At 42.5% G+C, this 27,611-nt stretch overlaps 1 protein-coding gene across 1 annotated transcript; it reads left to right on the top strand.

The window, feature by feature from the left end:
• The first annotated feature begins 730 nt into the window (after positions 1–730).
• FTCD (formimidoyltransferase cyclodeaminase) lies at positions 731–27,482 on the top strand. The gene is made up of 14 exons (XM_070732306.1): positions 731–931; positions 1,983–2,166; positions 3,138–3,266; positions 4,090–4,178; positions 6,909–7,088; positions 7,275–7,412; positions 13,706–13,837; positions 17,232–17,293; positions 18,116–18,245; positions 20,491–20,652; positions 20,907–20,950; positions 22,577–22,715; positions 22,887–22,982; positions 26,940–27,482. The coding sequence occupies exons 1-14, from the start codon at positions 878–880 to the stop codon at positions 27,024–27,026; spliced, it is 1,626 nt and encodes a 541-aa protein (XP_070588407.1). The 5' UTR covers positions 731–877; the 3' UTR covers positions 27,027–27,482.
• Positions 27,483–27,611: the final 129 nt, after the last annotated feature.

Here is a 27,611-nt window from a genome sequence, read left to right as displayed (position 1 = left end):
ATCCTGTCATTTAGCAATCTCACAAAGAATAGGCAGAGAGAAGGGTAAAGATCAAGATGTGTGACCCCATTTCATTGATGCATATATTTCTAAAGCAGGTTGTAACCCTTCTATTGTTACTTTTTTGCTCCTTTTTAGACTTGTATTTTTTCTCTTGTCTTACTGTTTTTTATTTATGTGATATTATGTGCACTGTCTAGATTTGCTAAGGTAATAGAGGCAATTTTGAAGTTGATTAAATAAATAAATAAATGTAAAAGAGAAAATCCCTGCTTATTTACATTTCAAACCTTGTGGTCAGAAAATTGTGAGGTGCTAAAGAGTCACATTTCCAATAAAAATACGGGAAGATTCTAAAAAAAATGTGTTGTCATGCATATTCTAAGATAGGCTGATTTAAACAAGGCCTAATTGAATAATACTGTAGTGCATTGCCTCTAAAATTAGCACACCTTTCCTGCTAATTAGTGCATGGAATCTGTTCTATTTGTAACTTTGATGGGGATAAAGTTCCTTTTGTCAATCAGAAAAATTACGAATTCTATTTATCTCCATTCAATTTGTTTTACAGAGCAGCATAAATGTATATTTTTAGCAATACTCTGCTTTTTCTCTGCTGCCCAACCTCAGCATTGATGAACAGGACTAGGGCTAAATTTTTTTTAAAATAAAGGTCAGTCCAAAGTGCCAGCAAAATTCTCTGTAGCTGGTGTGCCTTGGTTAATGAGAAACAATGAAGATTGAGAAATCCTGTTAGATACAACTTATAAAGACTCAAATCCTACCTTACTTTAACTTTAAAACAAAAAAAGCAGCAGGAAAAATACATCCAGGATTCTCATAACTCTGAAACAAGGATAAACTTCCAACTAGAATAATGTCAAAATTAGTGGAATGTGTTCCCAATTTTTCGGAAGGAAACAATAAAAAGGTAAGTTCTACATAATTTTCTTTATAAGGAAACCTGTTGTGTTGCTGTGTAAAGAACTAAACAATTATGAAATCCATTTTTATAAGAGATGTTCATAGTCCTGAGCTATTTGAATAAACTATAAAGTGAAAGAAAATGATCTTGACAGAGTTATACAGGAATAAAGGCAAAAGACAGTGAAACATTTTTAAGATCCAAAATAATTAGATAACATTTGAACGTGACTCAGCAGACACCTTCCTAATTCAATGAGCTCTAAGAAGGAGGTGGCAACACAACACAATCACACTTGCAAGATTTTATTATTACAATCAATCACAATAAAATGTCATTCTGGTCTTCCTGTGGAGTTGATTTCCTGATCTGCTTCATCTAGTGGAGCTGACAGAACCATACCTATCATCTCTATGCGATCAAATACACTTGAAATATTTCACAAGTCACCTAAAATAGGCTGTCTACATCTCTACACAGAGATAGCTGTGCAACAAGATTTTAAATTAGCATGTGTTAATAAATTGCATATACCATGAACTAGCAAGTGGGTGAAAGCTAACTGCTGGTAAACTGCCCTCCAGCATCATCTTCCTACAAAGTTACTATGAAAAAGACTATGAGGTAAGATTAAACTTTTGATTTTTGTGTAGCATAAATATTTATTTATATATTTTTCAGTTAAACAGAACACAAAAATAGAAATCAGCCTTCTCTTTAAAACTATCCAGGGGAGAGATACCAAACTAGGCGATCACTGCTGCGCACAAGAAACAGGTTCATTCACTAGATTAGGTAGATTAGGAACAGCTATCTTTTGTAAGAGTTCCTCAACTTAATTAGTTTACTCCTGAATTGAGTCCTAATCAGTGGGTTCTACTATAATTGTTTGAAGTGATAAGGGAAAGTTTGTTCCTAAGTCCTTCAGGGTAAAATGAGTTAGAATAATTGTAAGAGCATGGAAATCTAGTTCCCAATTAAGGCATATGATTGGAGTTTACTAAAGTATATCAACATGTGCTTCCTTTTCAAGTTCTCTGTCTCTTCTCTGCTACAGGTGATAGATGAGATTGGCAAGGCCATCTCTCAAACAAAGGGTTGCCTCCTCTTGGATGTGGATGCAGGCCCTTCCACTAATCGGACTGTTTATACCTTTGTTGGAAGTCCAGAGGATGTTGTTGTGGGTGCACTGAATGCAGCTAAAATTGCTTTTCAGCTTATTGACATGGCAAAACATAAAGGTAATCAGAGAAGAGGAGACAAATATATATAGGTGCAGAAAGGTTTGGGATATAGGTAATGCCTTTTAGATAATGCCATATGAGGGACCAGTGATCAAACTTTTGGAATCCAACCTCAAATCACTGCTCAGAGAGGAATCTTGAATAGTTGATGAATCTCATGAAAATATTGTAAAACTAAAATGCAGCATTATACAGATTGCTATTTGGAGGTTTTGTAATAAGATAAATATAAGATTTTATACAATGCGTCTTTATATTTTTGGAAAGATTGGAAAGTGCCACACTTACAAATATTGACCAAAAGGTGGATTGACAGGCGTAAAAGGAATGTGGATTTGTGTGGATAAACAATGAGACTGACCACCTCTGCCTGGCATGTATGAATGTGAAAGAGACCAATGCAGAAATATAGAAATTTATATCATCTCCAATTTGGCCAAATCTTGCCTCAAAAGGGCTCCGTCAAATTTCAGAAGAAAGATATCCATGCTTTGCTTCTTTTAGTAAGAGGGTATGGCCCTTAACAAGCTACATGCTGCCTGGAACTAATGTTTTTGCAAGCAAAACACAAAGATTAATCAGTTACTTTTCTCAGACCTCAATGATCCTCAATGTTAACTTAGTCCTTTAGTAGAGCTTAGGGGTTCCCCACCCCTGGTCTGTGGCCTGTTAGGAACTGAATCATGCAAGTGGTGAGCAAGCAAGTGAAGCTTCATCTGCACATGTGTGGGATCTAAATTGGGTGCAAAACCACCAATACCTTGGTCAATGGAAAAATCGTCTTCCATGAAACTGGTCCTGGTTCCAGAAACCCCCTGGTTAGGGACCACTAATGTGGTTTACTCAATATTTCCCAACAAACGAAAACAAAACAAAACATGCTCTATATTTTATCTGTTTTATGACTACATATTCCTGATATTCCTTTGATTCTGTTATACATTTTAATGCTTTGCTTTTATATATAGGTGAGCACCCCCGAATGGGAGCGCTCGATGTTTGCCCATTCATTCCTGTGAGGAACGTTACCATGGAAGAATGTATTTGTTCTGCTAATCTCTTTGGGAAATACTTAGCAGATGAACTTCATGTGCCTGGTGAGCCAGCCTTGGAAAAATAAACTGGGTCTGAAAGACTGCAATAACCAATCAATTTCAGTTTAAAACTCAGCTTGACCATTCACAGAAAGGAGCCTTTGTTCTAGTCTGTGATCTTCTAGTCTGTGACAACATGCCTATCAAATTTGAGTAAAGGTCTTGATACACTCTATGCAGACCTATTGAGGAAGTCTCTTACTCTGCTGTGATGAAGTTCTGAACAGACTAATAAAACTTAGTTCCTTTTCCTATGTGAGCAATAATTAGTGCTCAGTTTTATTCTGAAGCTGTCACTAAGTGTGAAGCCAGAAGATGGCAGTAAAATTCCACTTCTACATCCATAATAGGCAAGCACTCAGCAACCAGCCAAAGAAGGACATTCCAATTCATGCTCCCCTCCCCATTTCAATCCACCAATTCCGTTTCAGTGAAGCAGTTCTGTTTTCCCATAGGTAAAATTATTTTAATTTTCAATCTCTAAATCTTCTCCAGGCAAGGTCTAGCAGATGGAATCCCTGATTGTTTTTTTTAAGCTTTGCTCTTTCCTGTAAATTATGATATGCAGTTGTAGATAGAAGCCCAGGGAAAGCAAATGACAGATATAAAAATGATTAAAAAAAGGAATGGGATCCTGAGAGAAAGGAAGGCCCTCACTATCTTAACTGGACTATCAAAGCCTAAAGCTAGCGCTAATTATGCAGCACAGGTTTGTACAGCTACTAGGCCTTCTATTCATTCTTTTGATTTACCATTAATTTCTTGCAAACTGGGCTCTTTAGATTTCAAGATTACAACTCTCAGTGAATTTAGCCTTTATTTGCAGTGTACCTATATGGTGAAGCAGCTCTGAATGAGAGCAGAAGATCTTTGCCTGCTATCCGAGCAGGGGAATATGAAACCCTGCCTGAGAAAGTAAGATAATAATAGTATTTTTAACATTAGCTATACCAGGGGTGTCAAACTCAATTTCACTGAGGGCTGCGTCAGGGTTGTGGTTGACCTTGGGGGCCTGGGTGGACATGGTTGGGGTGGGCTAGTCAGCTCATCATTCATGTTTTGGGGCGCCTGTAGACAGTGTTCCCTCTAATTTTTTTCCGGTGTGGGCGGAAAAGTATAGTGTCTGAGTGGCAGTCCCTTCGGGACTGGGCGGCATAAAACTCTAAATAAATAAATAAATAAAAAAGTGTGGGCACACGCTGTTACGCATGCGCAAGTTCTGACATCCATAATTTGCTACCCCTCCTCTCTCTCTTTCTCTCTCCTCCTTCCTCTCATCTCTCTTTCCTTTCTCTCCCTCCCTCTTTCTATCCTTTCTATCACTCACTTTCTTTCCCCCCCTCCTTCATTTCCTCTTTCTCTCATTCCCTCTTTCTATCCTTTCTCTCTCTCACTCTTTCCTTCTCTCCCTCCCTTTCTGTCTCTTTCCTTTCTCTCATTCCCTCTTTCTCTCTATCCTTTCTATCTCTCACTCTTTCCTTCTCTCCCTCCCTTTCTGTCTCTTTCCTTTCTCTCATTCCCTCTTTCTCTCTATCCTTTCTATCTCTCACTCTTTCCTTCTCTCCCTCCCTTTCTGTATCTTTCCTTTCTCTCATTCCCTCTTTCTCTCTATCCTTTCTATCTCTCACTCTTTCCTTCTCTCCCTCCCTTTCTGTCTGTCTCTTTCCTTTCTCTCATTCCCTCTTTCTCTCTATCCTTTCTATCTCTCACTCTTTCCTTCTCTCCCTCCCTTTCTCTCTCTTTCCTTTCTCTCATTCCCTCTTTCTCTCTATCCTTTCTATCTCTCACTCTTTCTTTCTCTCCCTCCCTTTCTGTCTCTTTCCTTTCTCCCATTCCCTCTTTGTCTCCTGGTGCTACCTGCGCCCCCCACTGCGGAGGGAAAGCATTCGGCATCGGCACCACCAACCCCCCCTCCACAAGCAGCAAAAGCCTCAGCGACGGAGCCGAAAGGCAAACGGCGCGCCCCGCCGCTTAGGCTTTTGCTGCTCCTGGAGGGGGGGGCGGATTTTCTCCTCCCCACCCCCCGCCAGCCAAACATTGCTGAGGCTTTCGGCATCGGCGCCCACCCCTCCAGGAGCAGCAAAGCCTCAGCAACAGAGCGCGCCGTTTGCCTTTTGGCATCAGTGCCCCCCCTCCACGAGCAACAAAAGCCTCAGCGACGGGGCGCGCCGTTTGCCTTTCAGCATCGGTGCCCTCCCTCCATGGGCAGCAAGAGGCTAGGCCACTTGCCTTTTGGCAGCCCGTGGTCGCCCCCCCCCCCACAGACGCTTAGAGGCCTAGCGCCGGCTGCGCCACTAGGACTGTTAACTTTCCGCGGCCACCAGTCGTGGCCCCCAACCTCAGTGCCCCACCCCACGGATGGTTAGAGGAGAGGCCTGGCAGCGAGCTGCACTGCCAGGCCCAGCCCCCCCCCCCCGGACGATTTTCTTACCTTACTCGCCGGCTGCTAAACAACGTTTGGCTGCCGGGGGGCGGGGAGGAGAAAATCCGGGATTTAAGGGGCGGAGAAGAAAGCGGGCCTGCAATTGGCCCCTTTGTTTCCCGCCTTTCCTTAAGGAACTGTTGCTGCCCTATGTTTGTAGAGCAGCAACACTTCTCATTTCAAATTCAAGTGCGGAGGTCAGTCCTCCGCGCTGAATTTGAAATTTCCTGGGCTGAGAGGTAAAAACCTCTGCGCCATAGCACACTGCGCAGCTTAGAGGGAACTATGCCTGTAGAGGTGGGGCTGGGGCAGGATTGGGTTCTAACTTACCTCACTGCCGGTTCATTTTCTCCCACGCCTCGTGCCTGTGCAGCCATGCCTTGCAGCCACTCACTGCCCACACATGCAGAGTGCTGAAAACTCGGCTTCTATGTATGTGTAAAAGCAAAAGCCAGGAAAAAATAGCAAAAAAAATAATAATCTGAAAACAAAGTGGTGGGGCATGTGCAGTGCTGAAAACTCGGCTTTTGCGCATGTGCAGAAGCAAAAACTCTCCTAAGATCTCACAATTCAAGAATACCAATGTTAACTTGGATTGCAAACGAAGTCCTGTCTGTGACCAAATCTCAATGGATCCAGGACTGATCTGCAGATCTCCATGAACTGGGGCATCTCCAACCAAATTGCCTCTCCTTCCTTCCTCTTTCCCTCCCCCACTTCTCTGCATTTCTATCTCCTCCCTCCCTCCCTCCTTCCCTTCCCTGCTTCTCATTCCCATCTCATAATAAACTGATTCCAGATTTTTAAAAAATGATTGTAAATATCAGCGGTGTGTCTTCATCTTTGATGATTTCCTCTTCATTGTCTATGCCAGTGTTTCCCAACCTTAGAAACTTGAAGATATTTGGACTTCAACTCCCAGAATTCCCCAACCAGCCAAGTTCAGCAGTCTGTAGAAAATATATTAAAATCTTCTCGGTATATTTCTTATGAAGAATCAAAGTATAACAACCATAGGACACATTCAGTCTAGAATTCTAACACCTAAGACTTGATACAATATATTGTTGTCATCCATAGAACAATAGTCTTTTGCGATTTTGAAATCACTTCAATGTCAAATCAATTCCATAGAATGTTATTGCCCAGCAAATTATAAAATTTGACAAAGAGTATGTTCATAGTATTAAAGTAAAAGCACTCTTTACCTTCTTTCTCTCAAGCTAAAAAAGGCAGAATGGACTCCTGATTTTGGTCCTGCAACTTTTGTTCCAAGATGGGGAGCCACAGTAACAGGAGCACGAAAATTCCTCATTGCATACAACATCAACTTGCTGTGCACAAAGGAACTGGCACATCGGATAGCACTTAATATTCGGGAGCAAGGCCGTAGTAAGAACCAGGTACTCAAGGGAAGGCTTCTAGATCTTCCTATTCTGCACTCCAATAAAGTCTCAATACAAGGCAAGGCAGACATCAGATTTGTGGGTACTGCTTTTTTGAAAAAAATATTAGCTCAACAAATTGGAATCTAGTACAAAAGGCTGAAGTTGTTTGCTTTTCAGAGTCTTCTATGTTCTCACTTACAGCCTGGGCGATTGAAACAGGTGCAAGGCATGGGATGGTATTTGGATGAGGAAAACATTGCTCAAGTCTCTACAAATCTGTTGGATTTTGAAACCACCCCTCTTCATGTGGTCTATGAAGAAGTTTGCAAGGATGCCAAGGTGAGTGGCACAAAGATGATCAATTAAATGAACCTGAGATTGGGCTGAAGTGGAACAACCTCTTGGCAGAGGGTAGCCCCTTGAAATGGACTTGCTTTGAGAATAAGGGGTCAATCAGGAGTGGGATTAGGGGGTTCTATGAACTGCACAAAGTCATAGCTAGAGGTTCTCCTGAACCCCTGTGAGCCCCCAGCAGCCCACCCCTGGATATACAGCTTGGTTCCTTTCCAGGCCAGGCCATCTTTAAGGATCATGACTTCCTTGTTGTCATTGAACCAAGGGTCTGTGGAGAGGGCTATCTTCAGCACTGCTGTCATCTGATTGCCTTCTGTCGATGGTTGTCACCAGGCTTGGCCTCAGTTGGTGACTTGGGCTGCTGGCTGGGAGGTGGGGATGACAGAGTGGATGACCTCCTCTCGGCAATTAATGAATTGTGGCTTTCTGGACAGAGAATCAGCGAGTAGGTTACTCTCCCCTGGGATTTATTTTATTTTATTTATTTATTGGATTTGTATGCCGCCCCTCTCCTTAGACTCGGGGCGGCTAACAACAATGATAAAAACAGCATGTAACAATCCAATAATAAAACAACTAAAAACCCTTATTATAAAACCAAACATACACACAAACATACCATGCATAACTTGTAATGGCCTAGGAGGAAGGAATATCTCAACTCCCCCATGCCTGGTGGTATATTTAAGGGATGTATTTAAGGTTGAAGTTGAACTATTTGAAATACTACTATACAGTCCATAACTGTTTCTTCCCATGGCCAGCTGTACTAAGCTACATGTTGAAGCAAACTGGGGGGCTTCCCCAGTCTTATCTAATTTGTAGCATACGTGGCACAACTTTTTATATCAGCTTTCATCTTTTGGCCACCAAAACTGCCTTCTAGTCAGATGAAGAGAAATCTGAAGAAATCTGAAGTGAGCAGCTAATTGAGAATCATGGCTACTCTTGAGCCTCAGAAGTCTCATGCTGTTGGGGACATAAATCTTTAAACCTTTCCAGTCTAGTCTATCCCAGATCATCAACGTATCTTGATTGTTGGCCAGACATTCGGCAGGAGACAGTGCTTCCTTCAAAACATCAGTTAGCTTTCCATTGATGGGATCAGGCCTGGCTCCTGGTAGTGACTTGTGCCACACTCTGTGTGTCCAGGATGGTGGTGTGGATGACTTTCTCTTGCTGGCTGTCACATTGGGATTTCCTTGACAGGGCGTGGGCAAGCAGGTACTTCCCCCCAGGATATATTTCAGCTTGAAATCAAACCGACTGAAGTAGTGCGTCCAGCGGATTTATTTGGGGGAGAGCTTTCATGGGGTCTTTAAGGTCTCAAGGTTCTTATGGTTAGGCCAGGCCTTGAGAGGGATCTTGGCTCCTTCCAAAAAGTGCTAGAAGAGCCCAATGAATGGCAAAGGCCTCATTCTCCTTTACTGCCCTCCTCTGCTTGATGTTTGTGAGCATTTTGGACACATATGCACAAGGCAGCAGCTGTCCATGGGGTCTTTCTGGAGGAGCAGAGCTGCCACTGCCACATCAGTGGTGTCGCCTTGGACAATGAACTGACTGTCTGGATCTGGGTACTGAAGAATGGACTGTTCTGCAAACAGCCATTTCAAGCTTTCAAACACTTTTTGACAGTTTAGCATCCAGGCCAGGGGTTGTGTTGGCTGCAGCTTTGCAGGGGAGGAGTCTTTCTTTAACAGTTCCATAAGCAGCAGAGCTATTTTTGTGAAGGCTGGGATGAATTACTGAAAGAAGTTAGTGAACCCCAGGAAGCTCTGCAGTTGTTTTTGAATGCAACGGAGTTGCCAGTCAAGTACAGTCGACACTTTCCCGAGATCCATTTCAGTTACTCGTGTAGCAGGGCTGCCACCTATTAAAGTCCCATCTACCAACTCAAAGTATATGGGGTGGTTTAAAATATGTGTCTTTATGCCTAGCTGTTTAACAATGGAGGAGCTAATCGGGTATCGGGTACAGCTGGTACAGCTTTATTACTGCTGCTACCTCCCCTTGCAGCCCTATTTCTGGCACTATCAGTTTGACCTTGACCTCAAATGGGCGGATGGTTTCACTTACCATCGAGACATCTTCACCACTGCTACTGCTGGCCAGCCTGGGCAGAAGGTCTTTAGCCAAGATCTCTTCACTCTCTCCAGGGTGTAGGGAGGACCTCCATTGCATGCTGGGTGAATCAGCCAGCATCTGGAGGCTTTTGTGGAGCCCTTTGGCCCTGGGTAGTCATGGTGGGACTTTGCTGTGGAAGTGGCACAGGTGCTAGGCATTCAGAGACCTGATGACCCCCTTGTCTACAATGGTAGCATTTGATGGCCCCTGTAAGTTGAGCAGAGGGAGCCTCTGCAGGTTTAATCAGAGGACATCTGGCCAAGGTCCTCCTCAGTGGTTTCTCAGTAGAGGGTCTGCAACATGGATTTCTCTATCCAGAGCTTTTGGCATGGTATCTCAGTCTTGTAGCTGCTCTGCACCTATCTGATGCCATAGGCCAGTGATGGCGAATCTACAGCACAGGTGCCACAGGCATATCTGCTGGCATGCAAGTCATTGCCTTAGCTCAGCTCCAACATGCATGTGTGTGCCAGCCAGCTGATTTTTGGTTCACACAGAGGATCTGGGAGGCATTTTTGACTTCCAGAGAGCTTGGGGGGGGAGGGCATTTTTACCCTCCCCCCGGCTCAAGGGAAGCCTTTGGAGTTTGGGGAGGGTGAAACACGAGTCTACTGGGCCCACCAGAAGTTGGGAAACAGTCCATTTCTGGCCTCCAGAGGGCTTCCGTGTGGTGGGAGAAAATATTTCCACCCTAACCAGGCATTGAATTATGGGTGTGGGCACTCGTACATGCGCACTAGCATGCACCCACGCTCTTTTGGCACCTGAGGAAAAAAAGGTTAGCCATCACTGACATAGGCTATTATGATCTCTGGATAAATGGCTTCTTTAAAATAGTGCAGAAGTATTCTGTCTGGCCAATGCATTAGTTATCCTGTGACTTATCTAAAGTCCCATATAAAGTATTTTATTGATTGATTACCTTGCTTCATCACCTTTATTATGGCCTCATTTTCATTTATTTGGTCAGGGTTGTCAAATCTGGAGCAGTTCAACAAAACCATTGGCATCATTTAGCTCAGCAGTCCCCTCATTGTGTAGCTGGGCCACCCAGTCTGCAGCATCTCCTTCATTCATCCCATCTGTAATAGCAGATACCAAGTCATGCTCTGTTTTGTTCTGTTCTTCATTCTGATCTATCTGAGCCCAGACATGGATGAGAAAGTATGCTAGCTTGGCAGGCTTATCATCAAAGGTTTCCCTGAGCCTAGACGGCAGTGGCCTCACTGGTGGAATCACTACAGCAACTGGCTATTGGGCAGGGGCCTGTTAAGTTGCTGCAGCGGGCAGTGCTACTTGGTTGCTGGAAAGTGGCTGGTGTTAGGACTGGGGCTGGCCATTGAGCTGCCATGCTAAATGCTAAATGTCAGGGGAAAGGGGGGCAGGGCTCCAGCTGGCTGCTGGCTCAGACCCTTCTGCTGTGTCAAATTCATTGAGACATATTGGGCCCATGAGGATCCCAAAAAAAGTAGAGCAGGAGGTGCTGGTGTCCACTTACATTGTACCCATCTGTGGCCGAGATAGAATCCCCAGCCAGAGGGAATGCATTCTGCAGGGGGCAACAGGGGGGCATTGTTGAGGAGGGGGGACTGGCAGTTGTAGCATTCCTCATGCTGACTACATCTGCTGACCCCCTCCTGTTGTTTGACCCTGCGGTGGTGATCTGATCTCATGATTACCCCTGGCTGAACAGAAAGGTGCTGACACCATGCTAGTTCCATTGCCAAGTCCTGGATCAGGAAAAATGAAGGTGGGTTGATTTAAGCTCCATTTCATTTGTGGGAGCTGCATAATGTCCCATTTCAAGCCGTTCAAACTATTCCAGGAACCTGGATAATGATTGACTTTGAGATGGAGGCAACAGGTTCCAGCCTTGTGATATTTGTCCCCACCTCTCTACATTCTGGCTCATAGAGTGACTTCAGGGGGCTGGCAACGGAACAACACTCAGGCAGTCATTCTCCCGGTTCCATCTCTGAAGTTGGATCAGACTGGCAACTCTTCCAGAAATCCATCTCTTTGGGCCAAGTACATAGCCCTTAGACTGTCTCTGCAGCCTCAGGGGCTTGCACCACGTCTTCATAAGTAGAATACCAGGTCTTGATAAGGTTCTCAGGATCCACTACCATGGCTCCTTAGACTTTCTCCACCCTCTTCTCCATCTTCCCTGATTCTTCACACTACGAGGGGGTCAAGTCAGTGCTGGAGATCAGCTCTCCAAATAGTCCCCTTTTGGGGTGCTGCTTAGTTACCTAGGGATTCAGGTTAATGTCAGCATTCCAGTAAACACACACAATGAACTAAAACTCCAAGGCTAGAAGTTCCTCAAAGTTCCAATTTATTAGAGATATCATGTTGCCACATCTGGAGATACTCGAATCTGAAAGCTTCCAGGCAGGGGCAGGTTGCTCTTACCTGCCTATCAGTGCACTGCGTGCGCATCATGATGATTCACACTTGTGCACGCATGCCACGCTTGTGCAATTTTGCTTCTGTGAATGCAGGAGAGTCTCCTCATGAGATTTTGCTTTTGCACAAGGAAGCAAAATTAAAAATTTTTTTTTTTTTTTTAAAGATAGCACTGTGCGACAGACCAGCGAAGACAGCACTGGAGCCGTTGTGTGCAAATTGCACAATTCATAGGGCGCTACCAGAATGGAGCGCTGGGGTGCACCAGTCAGAACCCACCATTGCTTCCAGGGTTTCCCCACCCAGCTGAAAGTTCACAACCCACTAACTCATCACGTGGTCCAGTAATGGCAAATCTATGGCATGTATGCCACAGGTGGCATGGGGAGCCATATCTGCCAGCACACGAGCTGTTGCCCTAGCTCATTATCATGCTGGCCAGCTGATTTTCGGCTCACATGGAGGCTCTGGGGGGGAGTTTTGGCTTCCAGAGGGTTTCTGGGAGGAATTAGGGAGGGCATTTTTGCCCTTCCCTAGTTTTCACTGAAGCCTCTGGAGCCTGGGGTGGGCAAATAATGGGCCTGCTGAGCCCACCAGAAGTTAGGAAATGGGCCATTTCCAGCCTACAGAGGGCCTCTGGTAGGAGGGAAGGGGAGGCCGTTTTCACCCTCCCCAGGCATTGAATTATGGGTGTGGACACTCCTGCACATGCGATAGCACTTGTACATGTGCTTTTGGTACCTGAGGAAAAAAAGGTTCACCATCACTAACATAGCCCAATCAAATAGCCATGCTCAAGTTGATACTGTCTCCATGGAGGTGCAGGCACTTTTGTCCTTGAGTAAAGAATTTTGTTATGACTAATTTTCTACTACTCCAACAACAACAGAAAAAAACCCTTCCAATTTTCTAGGCTAAGATATGTGGCAGTTGAAGCAAACAGAAATAATTGCTTCCAGAATTGATATTAAGATTTTTTTCATTTCTTCTTTAGGGGAAATATACCATTCTTCCTTTTAAAAATATTTCTCAAATATTTCATTCTTCTTGGGGTGGGGGTTTCCCACAATTATGATAAGAAAGAGGTGATATAAACTAAGCTACTGGTATTAGTTGAACGTAGAACTCATGCAGCATTTCCTGAATAGTAAAATTGTAACACCAGAAAGTTCTTTTGTCTGATATGTTCCTAATGCAGTGTCATTGAGAGTGTGGCAAATACAAAATGGTGCTTGTCGATGTGAGACAATATTAGCCGCTCCGAGTCTACAAATACAAATCTAATAAATTATTATTATTATTATTGTTGTTGTTGTTGTAGGTCCCTGGAAAAGAGAATATGGAGGACACCATCTTTAAAAATTATATTATCATGTTTAGGACCTTGAGGACATAAAAGTATAGAGCAAAATAATCAATTCATATTGCAGATATACAAGATATATACATGAGTCAAATATTCTGTTTTCCAAAGGAATGTATGTATGTATGTATGTATGTATGTATGTATGCATGCATATATGTATGTATGTATGTATGTATGTATGTATGTATGCATATATGTGTATGGAGAAAATGGACTTAGTAAACATGTTATTATTTAGTTTTAGCTACAAAATCTATAAACCATCAATGGAAATTTTTAGATAATACTTGAAAAATGGCATTCAAAGGTATGCCACTATGGCAATAATATATAACAATGTTGTGGTAATGATCTATAAAGTATCTGGTTTTATTTCTAGGATCTCAATCTTCCAGTGGTAGGATCTCAGCTAGTGGGACTGATTCCTAAAAAGGCCATGTTAGATGCAGCAGAATTTTATATCAAGAAAGAAAATATCTTCATCCTTGAGGAGGAACATAAAATTAGACTGGTAACTTTTATATCTTGGTTTTACTGTATATAATAGAAAAGTTTTTAAAAACCTCATATGTCCTATAAAATGTATTAAGTTGGATGTTCATTACCTTTTCAAAAATAGTTCAAATTGCAGTGAATGGTTTTTCTTTCATTTCTCAGGACAGATATTTCTAAGCTCTGAGTTTGAAGATACTTTTTATTCCTTTGTTATTACTCAACATACCTTTCTGGAGAATGGGATCTTGCACTGTAGTAAATCACAATGTTGTTTGTTTGGTTTGATCATGTTGTGTAAATCTAGTCAACTGTGATTTATCTAGTATGTATGCTGGGAACCCATAGCTCTGGAGCTGCATGTGGCTCTTTGACCCCTCCTGTAGCTCCCTGCTGACCTAGTCATGTGACCTGCTCTCCACCCTGAGACACTGGCCCAACCCAACTGTGGCTGATGCCAACCTCGCTAACACAAAGGCTGACAGGGTGGGAATGGGATACAATGGAAAGGGGGACTGAGGAGCGAGCAGGAGTTGTGGCAGTTTCCCTGAAGATGACCCTCCTCCTTCTCCTCATATGACCCCTTAGCCAGCTGTTGTGGGGCTGGGAGGGCACGCGTGAGCGGGTATACCCTCCTCAAGTGAGTGACCGGGCTTGGCCAAATTGCAGCGAAGGTGCACAGAGTGAATGGGTTAACTGGCTGACAGGTGAGTGTCTTTGGTGAGGGTGCTCCGGCTTTTTCTGAGCCTGATCCCCAGGGTGAGCATCCGAGATTTGTCAGGGCCAGCCCCTCTTTTCTGCTTGCCCTAAGGGTTTTTACTCCTCCAGCTGAGTGGTGTTGGTTGATTGAAAAGCATGATTTGAGTGGCAAAAGTACTCCATGCGAGATTTAAAGCCATCCAGAGGACACTTTTCAATCAATTCAGAGACAGATGAGAGAGAGAAATGAGAGAGAGAGAGAGAAAGAGAAAAGAAAGAGAGAAACGGGGAGAAATTATGGAGGGAGAGAATGAGAGAGGAAAAAGAGAGAGAAACAAATGGGAGACAGAGAAGGGGGAGAGAAAGAAAGAAAGACAGGGGGAGGGAGGGAGAGGAAAAAGATAAAACTAGAAATGAGAGAGAGAGAGAGAGAGAGAGACCCATTTCTTACAGAAAATATTGGGAGCCACAAAACATGGGTAGGTGTGGCTGGGGTACGTGTCATATGACTGGGTGGAAGTGATGTTGTTGGCCATGCCCAACCAGGTTTTTTGGTTGCTGGTGTTTTCTTCTCTGTGGCAAACAGGTCCAAATGGCTCTTTGAGTGTTTAAGGTTGCAGATCCCTGATCTATTAAATCTTTATTATGAGTCTTGGCTTAGGCTTCGAGTAAACTATATCATCATTCTAGTATGTCACATTTTGATATTTCATGCAGAATAATTTAAATCTGTTAAAGTATTTTTTGTAGTATGTTTACAAAATCCATGTGTGCTTTCCATGACCCTATTCATAGATCGCTGTCACCCGATATTGTTCATCCTCTTGCCTATGTATAATTGACCTCACTTTCTTTGGTTTTAGGGAAGAGATAACTTTCATTTTCTGAAAAATTTATTACTAGATTTTTCCTGAAAACCATCAGGCCATCTGAAAACAACTTGAGATCTTAGCAATAAAAAGAGCAAAAGTGGACTATTCAAAGCAGCTATTTTCAGAGGATAGAAATTTTCATCCTATTCTAATTCTAACATGGTTTTTGAACAAGTTAAGAAAATAACCAGCAATCTCATTTTTTCTGAGTACAGTGGAACCCCGACATAAGAGCTGCTCTACTTAAGAGCAACTCGAGATAAGAGCTGGGAGGGGAGAGATATTTTTGTTCTACTTACAAGCCCAAATTCGAGATACAAGCGCCAAGGAGCTGTCTCCTGAAGCCAAACGCTAACTTCCGCGTTCGGCTTCAGGAGACAGCTGCGAAGCGGCGCGCGTGTTTTAAAAGGTTGCAGCCGGCCTGGGGGGCTCGGGGGGGTGCTTGCAGATTTCTTTCTTGCTCTTTTTCTTTCTCTCTTTTACCTTCCCTTCCTCTATTTCTTCTTTTCTTTCTCCTTCCCACCTTCTTCCCTCCCTCCCTCCCTTCACTCATTCCTCTCTTACTCTCCCCTTTCATAAGTTTCCTTCCTTCCTTCCTCTGTTCCTGTCCCTTCCCCCTTTCTTTCTTTCTTTCTTTCTTGCTCTTTTTCTTTCTCTCTTTTACCTTCCCTTCCTCTATTTCTTCTTTTCTTTCTCCTTCCCACCTTCTTCCCTCCCTCCCTCCCTTCACTCATTCCTCTCTTACTCTCCCCTTTCATAAGTTTCCTTACTTCCTTCCTCTGTTCCTGTCCCTTCCCCCTTTCTTTCTTTCTTTCTTTCTTGCTCTTTTTCTTTCTCTCTTTTACCTTCCCTTCCTCTATTTCTTCTTTTCTTTCTCCTTCCCACCTTCTTCCCTCCCTCCCTCCCTTCACTCATTCCTCTCTTACTCTCCCCTTTCATAAGTTTCCTTGCTTCCTTCCTCTGTTCCTGTCCCTTCCCTCTTTCCTTCCTTCCTTCCCACCCTCTGTCCATTCATTCACCCATTCCTCTCTTGATCGCTTAAAGCCAGTCCCTGGTGCAAAAAGGGTTGGGGACCTCTGTCCTACAGGATTGGGTGGCAGAGAAGTTGAACATATGTAAATTTAAAAGTTTAAGAAAGTTTACAAGTTAAGTGAAAGAAACTTCATTATTCATTTATATGTACATGTACATTTCTTCATTAAAAACATGTCTTTCTGCATAATTTAGACTAACTTTGTGAGTTTTTTGAGGGCTGGAACCAATTAAAATTATTTACATTAATTCCTATGGGGAAAAGTCGTTCGAGATAAGAGCTGCTCGACTTAAGAGCCCAGGTCCGGAACGAATTAAACTCGTATCTCGAGGTACCACTGTACTGTATTTCTCACAGTCTAATGCTAGTTTTGTTTATTTGTTTCTTAGTCAAATGATGAAGAAGAACTAAAATATGATCTGTGGTAGAGAGATCAGCTCTGAAACTTGTATTTCTGAGCTCTTAAGACCTTCCTTTCCTACCTATCCATTCTGAGTTTCCATTCTATATCCGGAGCATAAAGGTTGCTAACTATGCTCAGGAGGGCAATAGTTATCAGGGTGAATACATTGTGATTTTACAACTATGGATTACTTGCTTGTCACATGGATTTCATGAAGAAATGAAACAGGTTGCACTGGACTGATTCAGAAGAATGAAATCAGTAGTTACCGATCTGCAACATCCAGGCTACTGTTCCAATATCTGTCCTGATAGCGTAATGTAAACTGAAAAATAAGGAACAGGAGACACACATTTGTTTCAAATGCTAATTTCTATTTAGTAATATTTGTATTCTTGAATCTCAGGTAATTAATCGATTGGGCTTGGATTCTTTGTCTCCATTCAGTCCCAAGGAGCGCATAATTGAGTATGGATATTTTCATTTTCTCAAGAGTTGGTTTTATGTTGATAGTGTATGTCTGAAGACTTTGGCTGCATGGGTGATATATGGATTTTTAATCTATTGAAGTCATATTTTATCAATTTATATTGTATATAGCTAAGTCTTAAACTATGGAGCCAAAGATAAAAGTGCAATTTGGAAAAACAAACACTGTCTCTATTCCTTAACTTTTTCAGAAAAATGGCCAAGTTTCCAAAAAAACATATCGTGTATCTTAAGCACAAATTAAAAGATGAAAATCATTCCATTTCCAGTTTATAATTATGCAAATGTGTTACACCTGTTTAAGATTTAATTAAATAATTACTGGTACTTAATTTAATTAAGTACTATTTAGTTCACATAACGCTATGATCCCAAGAGATCTGCTTTTGTTTGGGAAACTCAAAACCATATTCCAAGGGAGCAAATTTTTTACATTTTTCTGACTCACATAATGTCTTGTTACTTTGGATCATTTCCTCATCCAAAAATCTCTATTCCTATATTTGGCAAAGAGATGTCTGAGTACACTCATTTCTTGACTTCATAATCAGCAGCATTTTATAGTACCAACAGAAGAGAATACAGTATTTGTACATCAGGGTTGAACTGTAGGATCCTCGGTATCCTCTAATTTGGTGGTTTTCTTGCAGTCATTTCTTTGTCAGACTAGGTGCACTTATGACGTTGCCTAGTCTGGTAATGAAATATCTGCAAGAAAACTCCCAAACTCAGAGAACACCAAGGACAGTGTTTCATAGTTTGTGAAATTGATTTTTTTCAAATGCTTTTTACCTTCGGAAGGGACATGGTGGAGGATGACAGAGAAAAAGGCTATCTAGTGTCTTTGCCTCTTCACAACTTTGTGCAAAAAGTTGGTGCAAGATCAGCTGCTCCTGGAGGAGGATCAGTATCAGCAGCAATATCATCTCTGGTATGTAGCTACTCCAATGCCCCATTTTAAAAGTACTATCCTAAATAGTGATTCCATACAAGACTTCTCCTGTAATGCTGATATACAGTAAGCTCTGTCAGCAAGATGTGAAATTTGAAAGTAAATTGCTCTCAGCTAATGTTGAGTGAAAACGTTTTCTGTTTTTGATAATCCCTGGAAATACTTATTCTGTATTTTTGGTTGAATGTAGTTAAAAGGTTTCTTCTTGATCTGCCAGCCAAATGACATTGAAACCAGCACCTGAGGAATCCAATCAATTATGCTGTAATTATGCTTATGCTCTTCCTTCAGCTTTTCTTTACTTTACAAACCTGTGAAGGTAATAATAAAGTTACTTTTTCATCATCATTTTAACTCTAAACTGTTGTTAAAGGGTGCATGCATAAGCACACCAGTGTGCCTACCTTCCTTGTCCTACTGTCCCCATTTATTTGTACTCATTTCCTGTGTTTCTGTCTATGTTTATACTTATATCTGCTATCTCATATATGTTTGACAAAGCAACTAACTAACTAACTAAAAATAAATTCCGCAGTTGCTAAATGGGAACTATATGTAATTAAAAATAATATGAATATCCAAAATATGTATTAATATCTCAAAATCAGATTGTTACATGCAGATATTTCTCCCCACAATTTATATGATAGATAGATAGATAGATAGATAGATAGATAGATAGATAGATAAAGACAGATAGACAAACAGACAGACAGACAGACAGACAGACAGACAGACAAAAGACATTCTGGTTGAATAAGATATTAATTTAAAATCTACTGAAATGTGTCAAATGAGGAGAATTTCAATTCCAATTTATAACAATGTCAATAAAATTTTATTTGGAGTAAAATAAAGCATTATTATTATTATTATTATTATTATTATTATTATTAATTAGATTTGTATGCTACCCCTCTCCGAAGACTTGGGGTGGCTCACAGGATATAGTATAAAACAGTGAATACAAAACAAATCTAATTAATTAAAAAACTATGTAAGCTAAAAAAAGAGTATAAATAAAACGATCAAAAATTCAGTTGCAGCCATACATCACATTTATTGGCCAGGGGGTCTAGATCTAATTGCCCCCAGGCTGGCGACATAAGTGAGTCTTGAGACTCTTGCGAAAGACGAGGAAGGTGGGGGCAGTATGAATCTCCAGGGGGAGCTGATTCTAAAGGACGGGGGCCCACACAGAGAAGGCTCTTCCCCTAGGCCCTGCCAAACGACATTGTCTGGTTGACGGGACCTGGAAAAGGCCAACTCTGTGGGACCTAACCAGCCGCTAGGATTCATATGGCATTATACAAGTTTAAACAAAGAAAGTGGCCTTGTTCTTCCAAATTTTAAACTGCATTCTAGAACAAGCTGTTTGGCAGCAGAATGTTACTAATGGAAGGAACTGGTCTAGCTAGTGGGCTCCATATGGTACAGGGACACAAAAGAGGAACACAATCTGAAAAGCAAATTATAAAATAAAGCCTAACAAAAATACAGAAAATAATGCCCATTAATTTTACAATTAGCCTTTTGTGAGAATACTATTTGGATATGACTTGAGTTAGAAAAGTATAATTACATGTGCAAACATGCAATAGGCTAAAGAAAAAGGAAGAATTTGATGTACCTACAAATTGCTGGAAGAATAAAATCTGACCTCAGAAATGAGGGACATTAAGAAAATGAAAGAATTTGAAATCCTTATCGAAAATCAATATCACCTATATATAACCTTCTAATTAATTCTGATTCGATTGGATGCAAAGTTGGATGCAAAATTTCAAAGACATTATCTCTACACAACAATGGGAAGACTTAATGAAGAAGGTATGATTTGAGAGAAAACTGGTGTAAAAAAATTTACAGATCGTATACAAGTCTACCAACAATGGCCAAAGCAATCAAATTATATGGTAATCAGTCCTGGAAATGCCACAAGATAGAAGAAACATTCTGCCATATGTGGTGGACGTGCAAAGCTTTAGAAAGACACAACAGTCAGGATCAGGGGTGGATTGGGGAGCACCCCCCCCACTCTTCTTCCCCTTCCTCATCTCCTTCTCCCTCTCCCCTGCAAGCAGTTTTTCTCCCCAGTATATTGTTGCAACATGAAAAATCCCTGCTGCCTAGTGATTGGTGAAATTAGGAAAGTGTAGACATCTTGTTTTCCTCCCCTCCTGTGTGACCAAGGCATCGCAGAACATCAGATCTCTCCTTCTAGGGAGCAGCACTTAGTTGCATGGTGGGATTAATGACATATGGAAAACGTCAATTTGAGGACCTGGACCCAGTTATGAGGCAACTCATACCTCCGTTTCATCAGGCCATGAATCAGCTAACTGCTATAATAGACAAGGATTCCTTGGCATTCAGCAGCTACATGGTGAGTGAAGTGTTCATGCTTTCAGCAACACTGTACTGTATTTTGTGCACCTTGTATCTTTGGATAAGAAAAATGTGGGATGGAGTTGGCGAGTTTTTTTATTTTTGCTAGATGAAGACAGTACTTTTGGGCAAAAGGTGGAGTGCATATGAAAGGTCAGGTGAAAATAAGTTCTGGGAATCTATCTTACAGGCTCATTCTCCAAGCCTTTTCCCTAGTATAATAGCCTAAATATGTGTTTGTGTTCTCTACAGGATGCTATGAAACTTCCTAAGCAGACCCCTGAGGAGAAAGAGAGGTATTACTGGGCCTTTTGTTCACATGAAACAACATTGCTCGCTTTCATAGCAGTTCAGAACTTGCTCGAAGTGTTCCAAGATGTACATTTTGATGGAATTCTAAGGTTGCTTCTTAAAGGTTCTAAGTACATAAATCCTAAGTGATTTATGAGTGACTAAATCTTAGTTCACCTCATAAATCCAGTCTAAGGCTGTTTTAAAAACCTGTTTAAAGTGTAGCAGGAGAGGGAGGGCGATATTTGGCCAGCTGCTTGCAGATTAGTTGATCAGCAGAGAAATGCAAGGTTCTCCTTCGTTTCCTTCTCTCTCAGTATTCAAGTTTCCTGTGTGGATGGAAGTAGAAATGGACTTTGTTCCCTAGGGCTGATGAGAAGAAACAAAAAGCCTTAGGCTTCCTCCTTCCTGCCCAAATTCAGGCCACTTTAGGAAATAGTGCAAATGATTATCTTGGGGTGGAAAAAACTCCATGAGACCGCTACTATTGAATATTGTAATCAATGTGATATTTGAAGACAAAACCTTTTCTATCCTACTCTGAGTGTCAGATTGCCTTTTATTAAATTCTGTAAAGAAATTCTCAGTGTGTAAAATGTTTGTTCATCCGTTGATCTAATACATTTTATGCTGTATTTGGGACTAATGCTGTGGTCTCCCGTGTTCTAGCCTGGTGTTTCAACCATTGCACCAAACTGGCTCTCATGTCCCATGTAGGGCCATGCAAATTTTCTAACAAGGAAGAACTGATAATTTAGCTTCATGTGTAATTCCTACTTTGCATGATAATTTAAAAAAAAAACAATGAAGACAACAATAGGAAAATCTTATAAGGGTGAGCAAATGAGGAGATCTTGCTTCAAAGAGGGGAGAAATAGTCACTGAAAGATGTAATGGCTGAATGGATTATGAGTTTCCTGACACAAGGATGGCTCAGACTACTGTTGCATTAATTGCACAATTATAAAAGAAAAGAAACCAAATAGAAAACATAGCTGACCTTCAGCCCAGGAGGAGACAACTGCATAGGACAATGACCTAGAGCCGGAGCCAAGGACAGGCGAGGTCCCCTAGCCAATCAAAACTGGGGCTGTAATTAGAATGGAATGGAGTGATGAAGACTATCTGCTCTGAAGGATTTAAGAGCTTCGATTGAAAAATAGCATTTTTGAAGTGAAGCTGGAGAAATGGCTGTGGATGCATTGCAATGGGCAGAGAGGTGAAAGAGGATGAAATCATCCATTTCTGCACCACGAAAGTGGTGGGTGGCCTGCCCTGGTGGTAGCAAAGCAAAAAAATATGAATCTGCCCTTTTAAATTGGGGTGGGGGAGAGAAAGAGATATTGGCTGACTGAACATCTTTGGCAGGTATAGTGAACCTGGGTCTATTATTACACTACCCTGGCTTTGCTTAGATGGTTGGCAATCTATTTTCCCCCTCTTTGTATTGAATACATTTACATTTTAAACAGAGTAAAAGAACATGGCAAAAGTAGCCTGGTAATTCTTAAACTGTTTTTATTGCAAGATACTGTAGATGCTCTTATAGCTGCCTCTTTTTGGGATTCCTTGGGTTGGGATTGTCTTCCCAGATTTCTTTCTTTTCTTTTCTTCTTATTCCCTGTCTGCAGGCGTACAGCAGCTATGCAGTTAAGCCTGAAGAATACTGTTGATGTCCCTTTCTCTTTGGCAGAAAAGGTTAACTCTTTATGGCCTTTTTTGAAAGAAATGGCACAGCATGGAAACATAGCCTGCAAATCAGATATCCAGGTATTTGTGCTGCCCTGTCTGAAGACAGAACTGATCTTCAGTTGTGCAACTAATTGTTTCATTGAACTGAACTCTTGACACAAATTGATTGAGGCCATAATTGACCGCATGAAGTTGCTAGGTTCCATTTCCCCTGGACGCCAGCATCTCTTCTCCTGTTACTGTTTTTAGGTGGCAGCTAAAGCTTTAGAAGCAGGTGTGTTTGGGGCCTATTTCAATGTCATCACCAACTTGAAAGATATAACAGATGAAGATTTCACACAACAGGTAGGAATTGTTCACATTTGCTTAGAACTCTGGGCAATTTAGCAGCTGTGTTAAGAATGATTCTGTGTGGGGTGAGTTGGACTGAGGGGCTGGTGACTCCCTTGCTAAACTCTGGGTTTTTTACATTTTTCTCCAAGATAAGAAACACTTAACAGAAGGTGTTTCTCAGACGACTTTGATCAGGGGTGTCAAACTCATATCGTCATGGCGGCATCATATGATGTATCATGACTTCCCCCCCTTCCCTAAACCAGGCATGGGTGTGGCTGGTGTGTGATGCATCCAGGGCCGCCATCAGGAATTTTGGGGCCCCATACAGCCTAAGTGTCTGGGGCCCCCCTCCCTTCTTCCTTCCTTCCTTCCTCCCTTCCCTTTTTCTTTCTTTTTTCTCTTTTGGTTTTTTTCCCCTTCCTTCCTTCCTTCCTTCCTTCCTTCCTTCCTTCCTTCCTTCCTTCCTTCCTTCCTTCCTTCCTTCCTTCCTTCCTTCCTTCCTTCCTTCCTTCCTCTTTCTTTCTTTCTTTCTTCTTTTTCTTTCTTTCCTTTTTTCTCTTCTTTTTCTTTTCCCTCCCTCCTTCCTTCCTTCCCTCCCTCCCTTTTAAATTTTCAAACTGTCTTCTTGATATTCCTGGCTGAGGAATTCTGAAAGCTGCAGTCAACTGTCTTCAGCCATTGTCCAGCCCTGTGCTACGGACCCCTCCCTCCACCCCCTGAAGAGGCCGGGGGCTTCTTTCCAAAGCCAGTGGCAGTGATGCCAGAACCCCCTTCCCTGGGGATGAGAGCGGGGGGGGGGGCTCCACTGGTCTCCCTCGACAAGACCTTCTGCAACACATCAGCCCTGCTGGGCAGGCCTCTTAGCCCCACCAAAGAAATGGGGGTTAAGGAAGACCCTCACCCCCCACCTTGCCCCAAACACTGGCACTCTGCATAACCCATGCGGGGGCTTTGGCTTCCCCTCTGCAGAACAGAAGCTGGGGACCTCTCCCTCCACATACACTGGATCCCTATGGCCCATCCGAGGGCTGGCAAAATAGATGTGCCCCCCCCACCTGCTTTTCTATCTCTCTCTTTCTCTCTTTCTCTCCCTCTCTTTCTCTTTCTCTTTTTGTCTCTCTTTCTCTCTCTACTTTTCTTTCTTTTTCTCTTTTTCTCTCCCTTTCTCTCTCTTTTTCTCTTTTTCTCTCCCTTTCTCTCTCTTTCTCTTTATATCTCTTTCTCTCTTTTTTCTCTCTCCCTCCCTCTCTCTTTCACTTTCTCTACCTCTTTCTCTCCCTCTCTCCCCTTCTCTCTTTCTTTCTCTTTCTCTCCCTCCCCCTCTCTCTTTCTCTTCCTCTTTTTATCTCTCTTTCTCTCTTTTTTCTCTTTTTTCTCCCTTTCTCTCTTTCTCTCTCTCTTTCTCTCCCCCTCTCTTTGTCTCTTTCTATCTCTTTCTCTCCCTCCCTCTCCCTTTCTCTTTTTATCTCTCTCTTTCTCTTTCTCTCTCTCTCTTTCTCCCCCCTCTCTCTGAAGTGGGGAGGGCCAGGTTGGCACCAAGGGAGCTCAAGACGGGGTGCAAAAGCAAACTACTCTGCCGGCCCAGGCCCACATCGGAAGGAAGGAAGGAAGGAAGGAATGGTAAAAGGGGTGATCAAGAGAGGAATGGGTGAATGAATGGACGGAGGGTGGAAAGGAAGGAAGGAAAGAGGGAAGGGACAGGAACAGAGGAAGGGTGCAAAGGAAGCAAGGAAAGGTGTGAAAGGGAAGAGTAAGAGAAGAAGGAGTGAAAGAAGGGAATGAGGGAGGAAAGAAGGGAGGAAGGAGAAGGAAAGCAAGAAATGGAGGGAGGGAGGCAAGGAAGGAAGGAAAGAAAGAAAGAAAGAAAGAAAGGGGAAGGGACAGGAACAGAGGAAGGAAGCAAGGAAACTTATGAAAGGGGAGAGTAAGAGAGGAAGGACTGAAGGAAGGGAGGGAGGGAAGAAGGTAGGAAGGAGAAAGAAAAGAAGAAATAGAGGAAGGGAAGGTAAAAGAGAGAAAGAAAAAGAGCAAGAAAGAAAGCAAGAAAGAGAGAAAGAAAGAATGAAAGAGAAATAAAAATAGAGAGGGGGAATGAAAGAAATGGAAGGAGGGAAGGAAGGAGAGAAAGCAAGAGAAAGAAAGAAAGCGAGAGAAAGAAAAAAGAATGAAAGAGCAAGAGAGAAAGAGAAAGAGAGAGAGAGAGAAAGAAAGAAAGAAAGAAAGAAAGAAAGGCAACTTCAAAGAAAGGCTCACTGAGCATCTCTCTCTCTCTCTTTCTATCCCTCTTTCTTTCTCTCTCTTCCTTTCTATCTCTCCTCTTCCTTTCTCTCTCCTCTCTCTCTCCCTCTCTTTCTACCCTCCTTTCTCTCCCTTCCTTCTCTCCCTCCCTCCCTCCCCTCCCTCCCTCCTTCCTTCCTCTCCATTTCTCTTTCCCTCCCTCTCTTTCCCTTTTCTTTCTTTTGGTCCACTTCTCTCTCTCTCTGCTTCTCCACTTGCCTCCCCCTCGCGCCTCGCCCTTCCCACCCGGCCACCCGCGCGCGCTTACCAGCAGCAGGAATTCGAGTAAGCCCAAAAGAAGCCATTGGCTCCGGGCGGCATTCATGGCCCCCCCGAACCCCTGGCCCAGCACTTCCGGAAGCCGAAAGGCGCGGCTCTCTTGCCCTTGCAATCCTTGGGGGGACACAAGGCCGGCGGAGAAGCCGGCGGGGCTCAGCCCTCTCCCGGCTTCCCCAGTTCCACTTCCCCAGCAGCGCGGCTTGGCTTCCAGAGGGCTGAGCCAACCCCGCGGTCTTTCCTCCTTCCGCGGCTGCCATCGGGGCTCCCTGCCTCCCTGCCAGCCTCCCTGCCTTCTTTCCTCGTGGGGGTGGGAAGAAGGTGCGGGCCGCAGAGGCAGAGTTTGTCTCAATCGGAGTTGGGGAGTTTTTGGCGGGGCCCGGGACGCCGCTACCAGTAATACCCGTCTATCGGCGGCCCTCGATGCATCCAGCCCACAGTACATGAGTTTGACAGCCCTGAATTAGATGATGACATTCAAGGGTTTCAACCAGTTTCACACTTAAGGAAAGTCTAAGAGATAATATATGATACAATTTTTAGACAAATGTCTCTAGGTCTATCAGACATTGTCCCCTCTCTCAATTTTAGCTTGAGTTCATGCCCGAGAACCTATTTTTTACTGTGTCTTACTTAGTTCAAGTATGGTAGGGAATGACTACTTCACCACAATGTGTCAAGAATTTCACTAAACATCCCCCTATGAAGAAGACCTGACTTCCCCGAGCACTGTTTCTCTACTTGGCAACTTTACTTCAACTTCCATAATTCTTAAACCAGCAATACTTGGTTGAGACATTCTGGGAGTTGAAGCCCACATATCTTAAAGTTGCCAAAGTTGGGAAATCGTGCCTACTTATCAGGGATTTGCCAACTTTAGCTGGTCTTTCGAGTCAAAATAGTTTTAAAAGGGAAAGTTCCTGCCTCATCCTGTTATTGTCTCCTTCCTCATCCTCCCCATTTTTTCCTGGCTGTTATTTTGCTTTATTGCTTCACACTGATTGGCTACTTTTGAGATATAAACCGTGCTTAAGCCATATTCTATGCACAGTAATCACTATGGCAGCTGACCATTCCATTCTGAGAATCTGATTTTCCATTGTTTATTTTGCTGTACTTATGCATTGATACATTTATCCTATAGTTTTTGCAAAATCTTATCATATATTATTACTGTTTGAAATCAATCCACTAAAAATCCTTTCCTTACTGCATGTGTCAACTGAGTTGCAGGGTCCTTACATAATGTGTCCAAATAGGATAATTTGAGGCTCACTATGCAAAATACCACTCCTTCATGAGTAATTCAGGACTAAAGTAATTTATTCTCTCTCTCTCTCTCTCTCTCTCCCCCTCTCCCCCTCTCCCTCTGCCTCCTCCCTTTCTGTCTCCCACTCTCTCTTTCTTTTGCAGATCCATAAGAATATTTCCTACTTCTTGGAGGAAGCCCAAAAGAATACAACAATTATCCTAGATCATCTGGACAAGCGAGCAACATGAAATATTGTATCTAAAACCAATTGTTAAACATAAAATTCTTATCTACAGTACTGTTCAGCTACATTCAGACAGATTTGACACTTTTGAAAAAAAAAAAGGAGAAATATATAACTTACTTTCTATTGTATACATGCATAAATTTTGTTAAAAATCCAGAGGTTTTCTGGTGTGACTAAAAGGGATATCTTTTTGCTGCCTGTTATTCCATATAATTCTATGAAGCAAGATTTCAATGCCCCATCAATGTTCAAGTCTTCTGTAGTAAGCTTTAAATCTACAAAATATGAGCTATATAGCATATTGTTTCAGCCATTATGCCAAGATTGTTAAATTAAGCAAAGTTACTGGTAGGAAAATACTGAGCCCTCCAGCACAATCCTTTGGTTCATTATTTGAATGACAAGTGTATCTTGAGGGGAAGTTTGTAAAATGGAAATAAATTATGTCCTCAATACACACCAGCTGTGAGGAGGGTTTTTTGTGACCTAATACATGCATCAATGCTTAGATATATATACTGTAGTGCAGGGGTGGTTTCCTCCTGGTTTGGACCACTTTGACCAAACTTCTAGTGACTCACTGGTG

Source organism: Erythrolamprus reginae, chromosome 1 (genome assembly GCF_031021105.1).
Source record: "Erythrolamprus reginae isolate rEryReg1 chromosome 1, rEryReg1.hap1, whole genome shotgun sequence".
Lineage (NCBI taxonomy): Eukaryota > Metazoa > Chordata > Lepidosauria > Squamata > Dipsadidae > Erythrolamprus > Erythrolamprus reginae.
This window is presented reverse-complemented; position numbering and strand designations above follow the sequence as displayed.

Coding starts and splice junctions, on each gene's coding strand:
- FTCD (XM_070732306.1), top strand. CDS start 878: ATGTCAAAATTAGTGGAATGTGTTCCCAATTTTTCGGAAGGAAACAAT. Junction 18,246..20,490: donor CAGCAGCAATATCATCTCTG/GTATGTAGCTAC, acceptor CTCTCCTTCTAG/GGAGCAGCACTTAGTTGCAT. Junction 22,716..22,886: donor CCTGCAAATCAGATATCCAG/GTATTTGTGCTG, acceptor TACTGTTTTTAG/GTGGCAGCTAAAGCTTTAGA.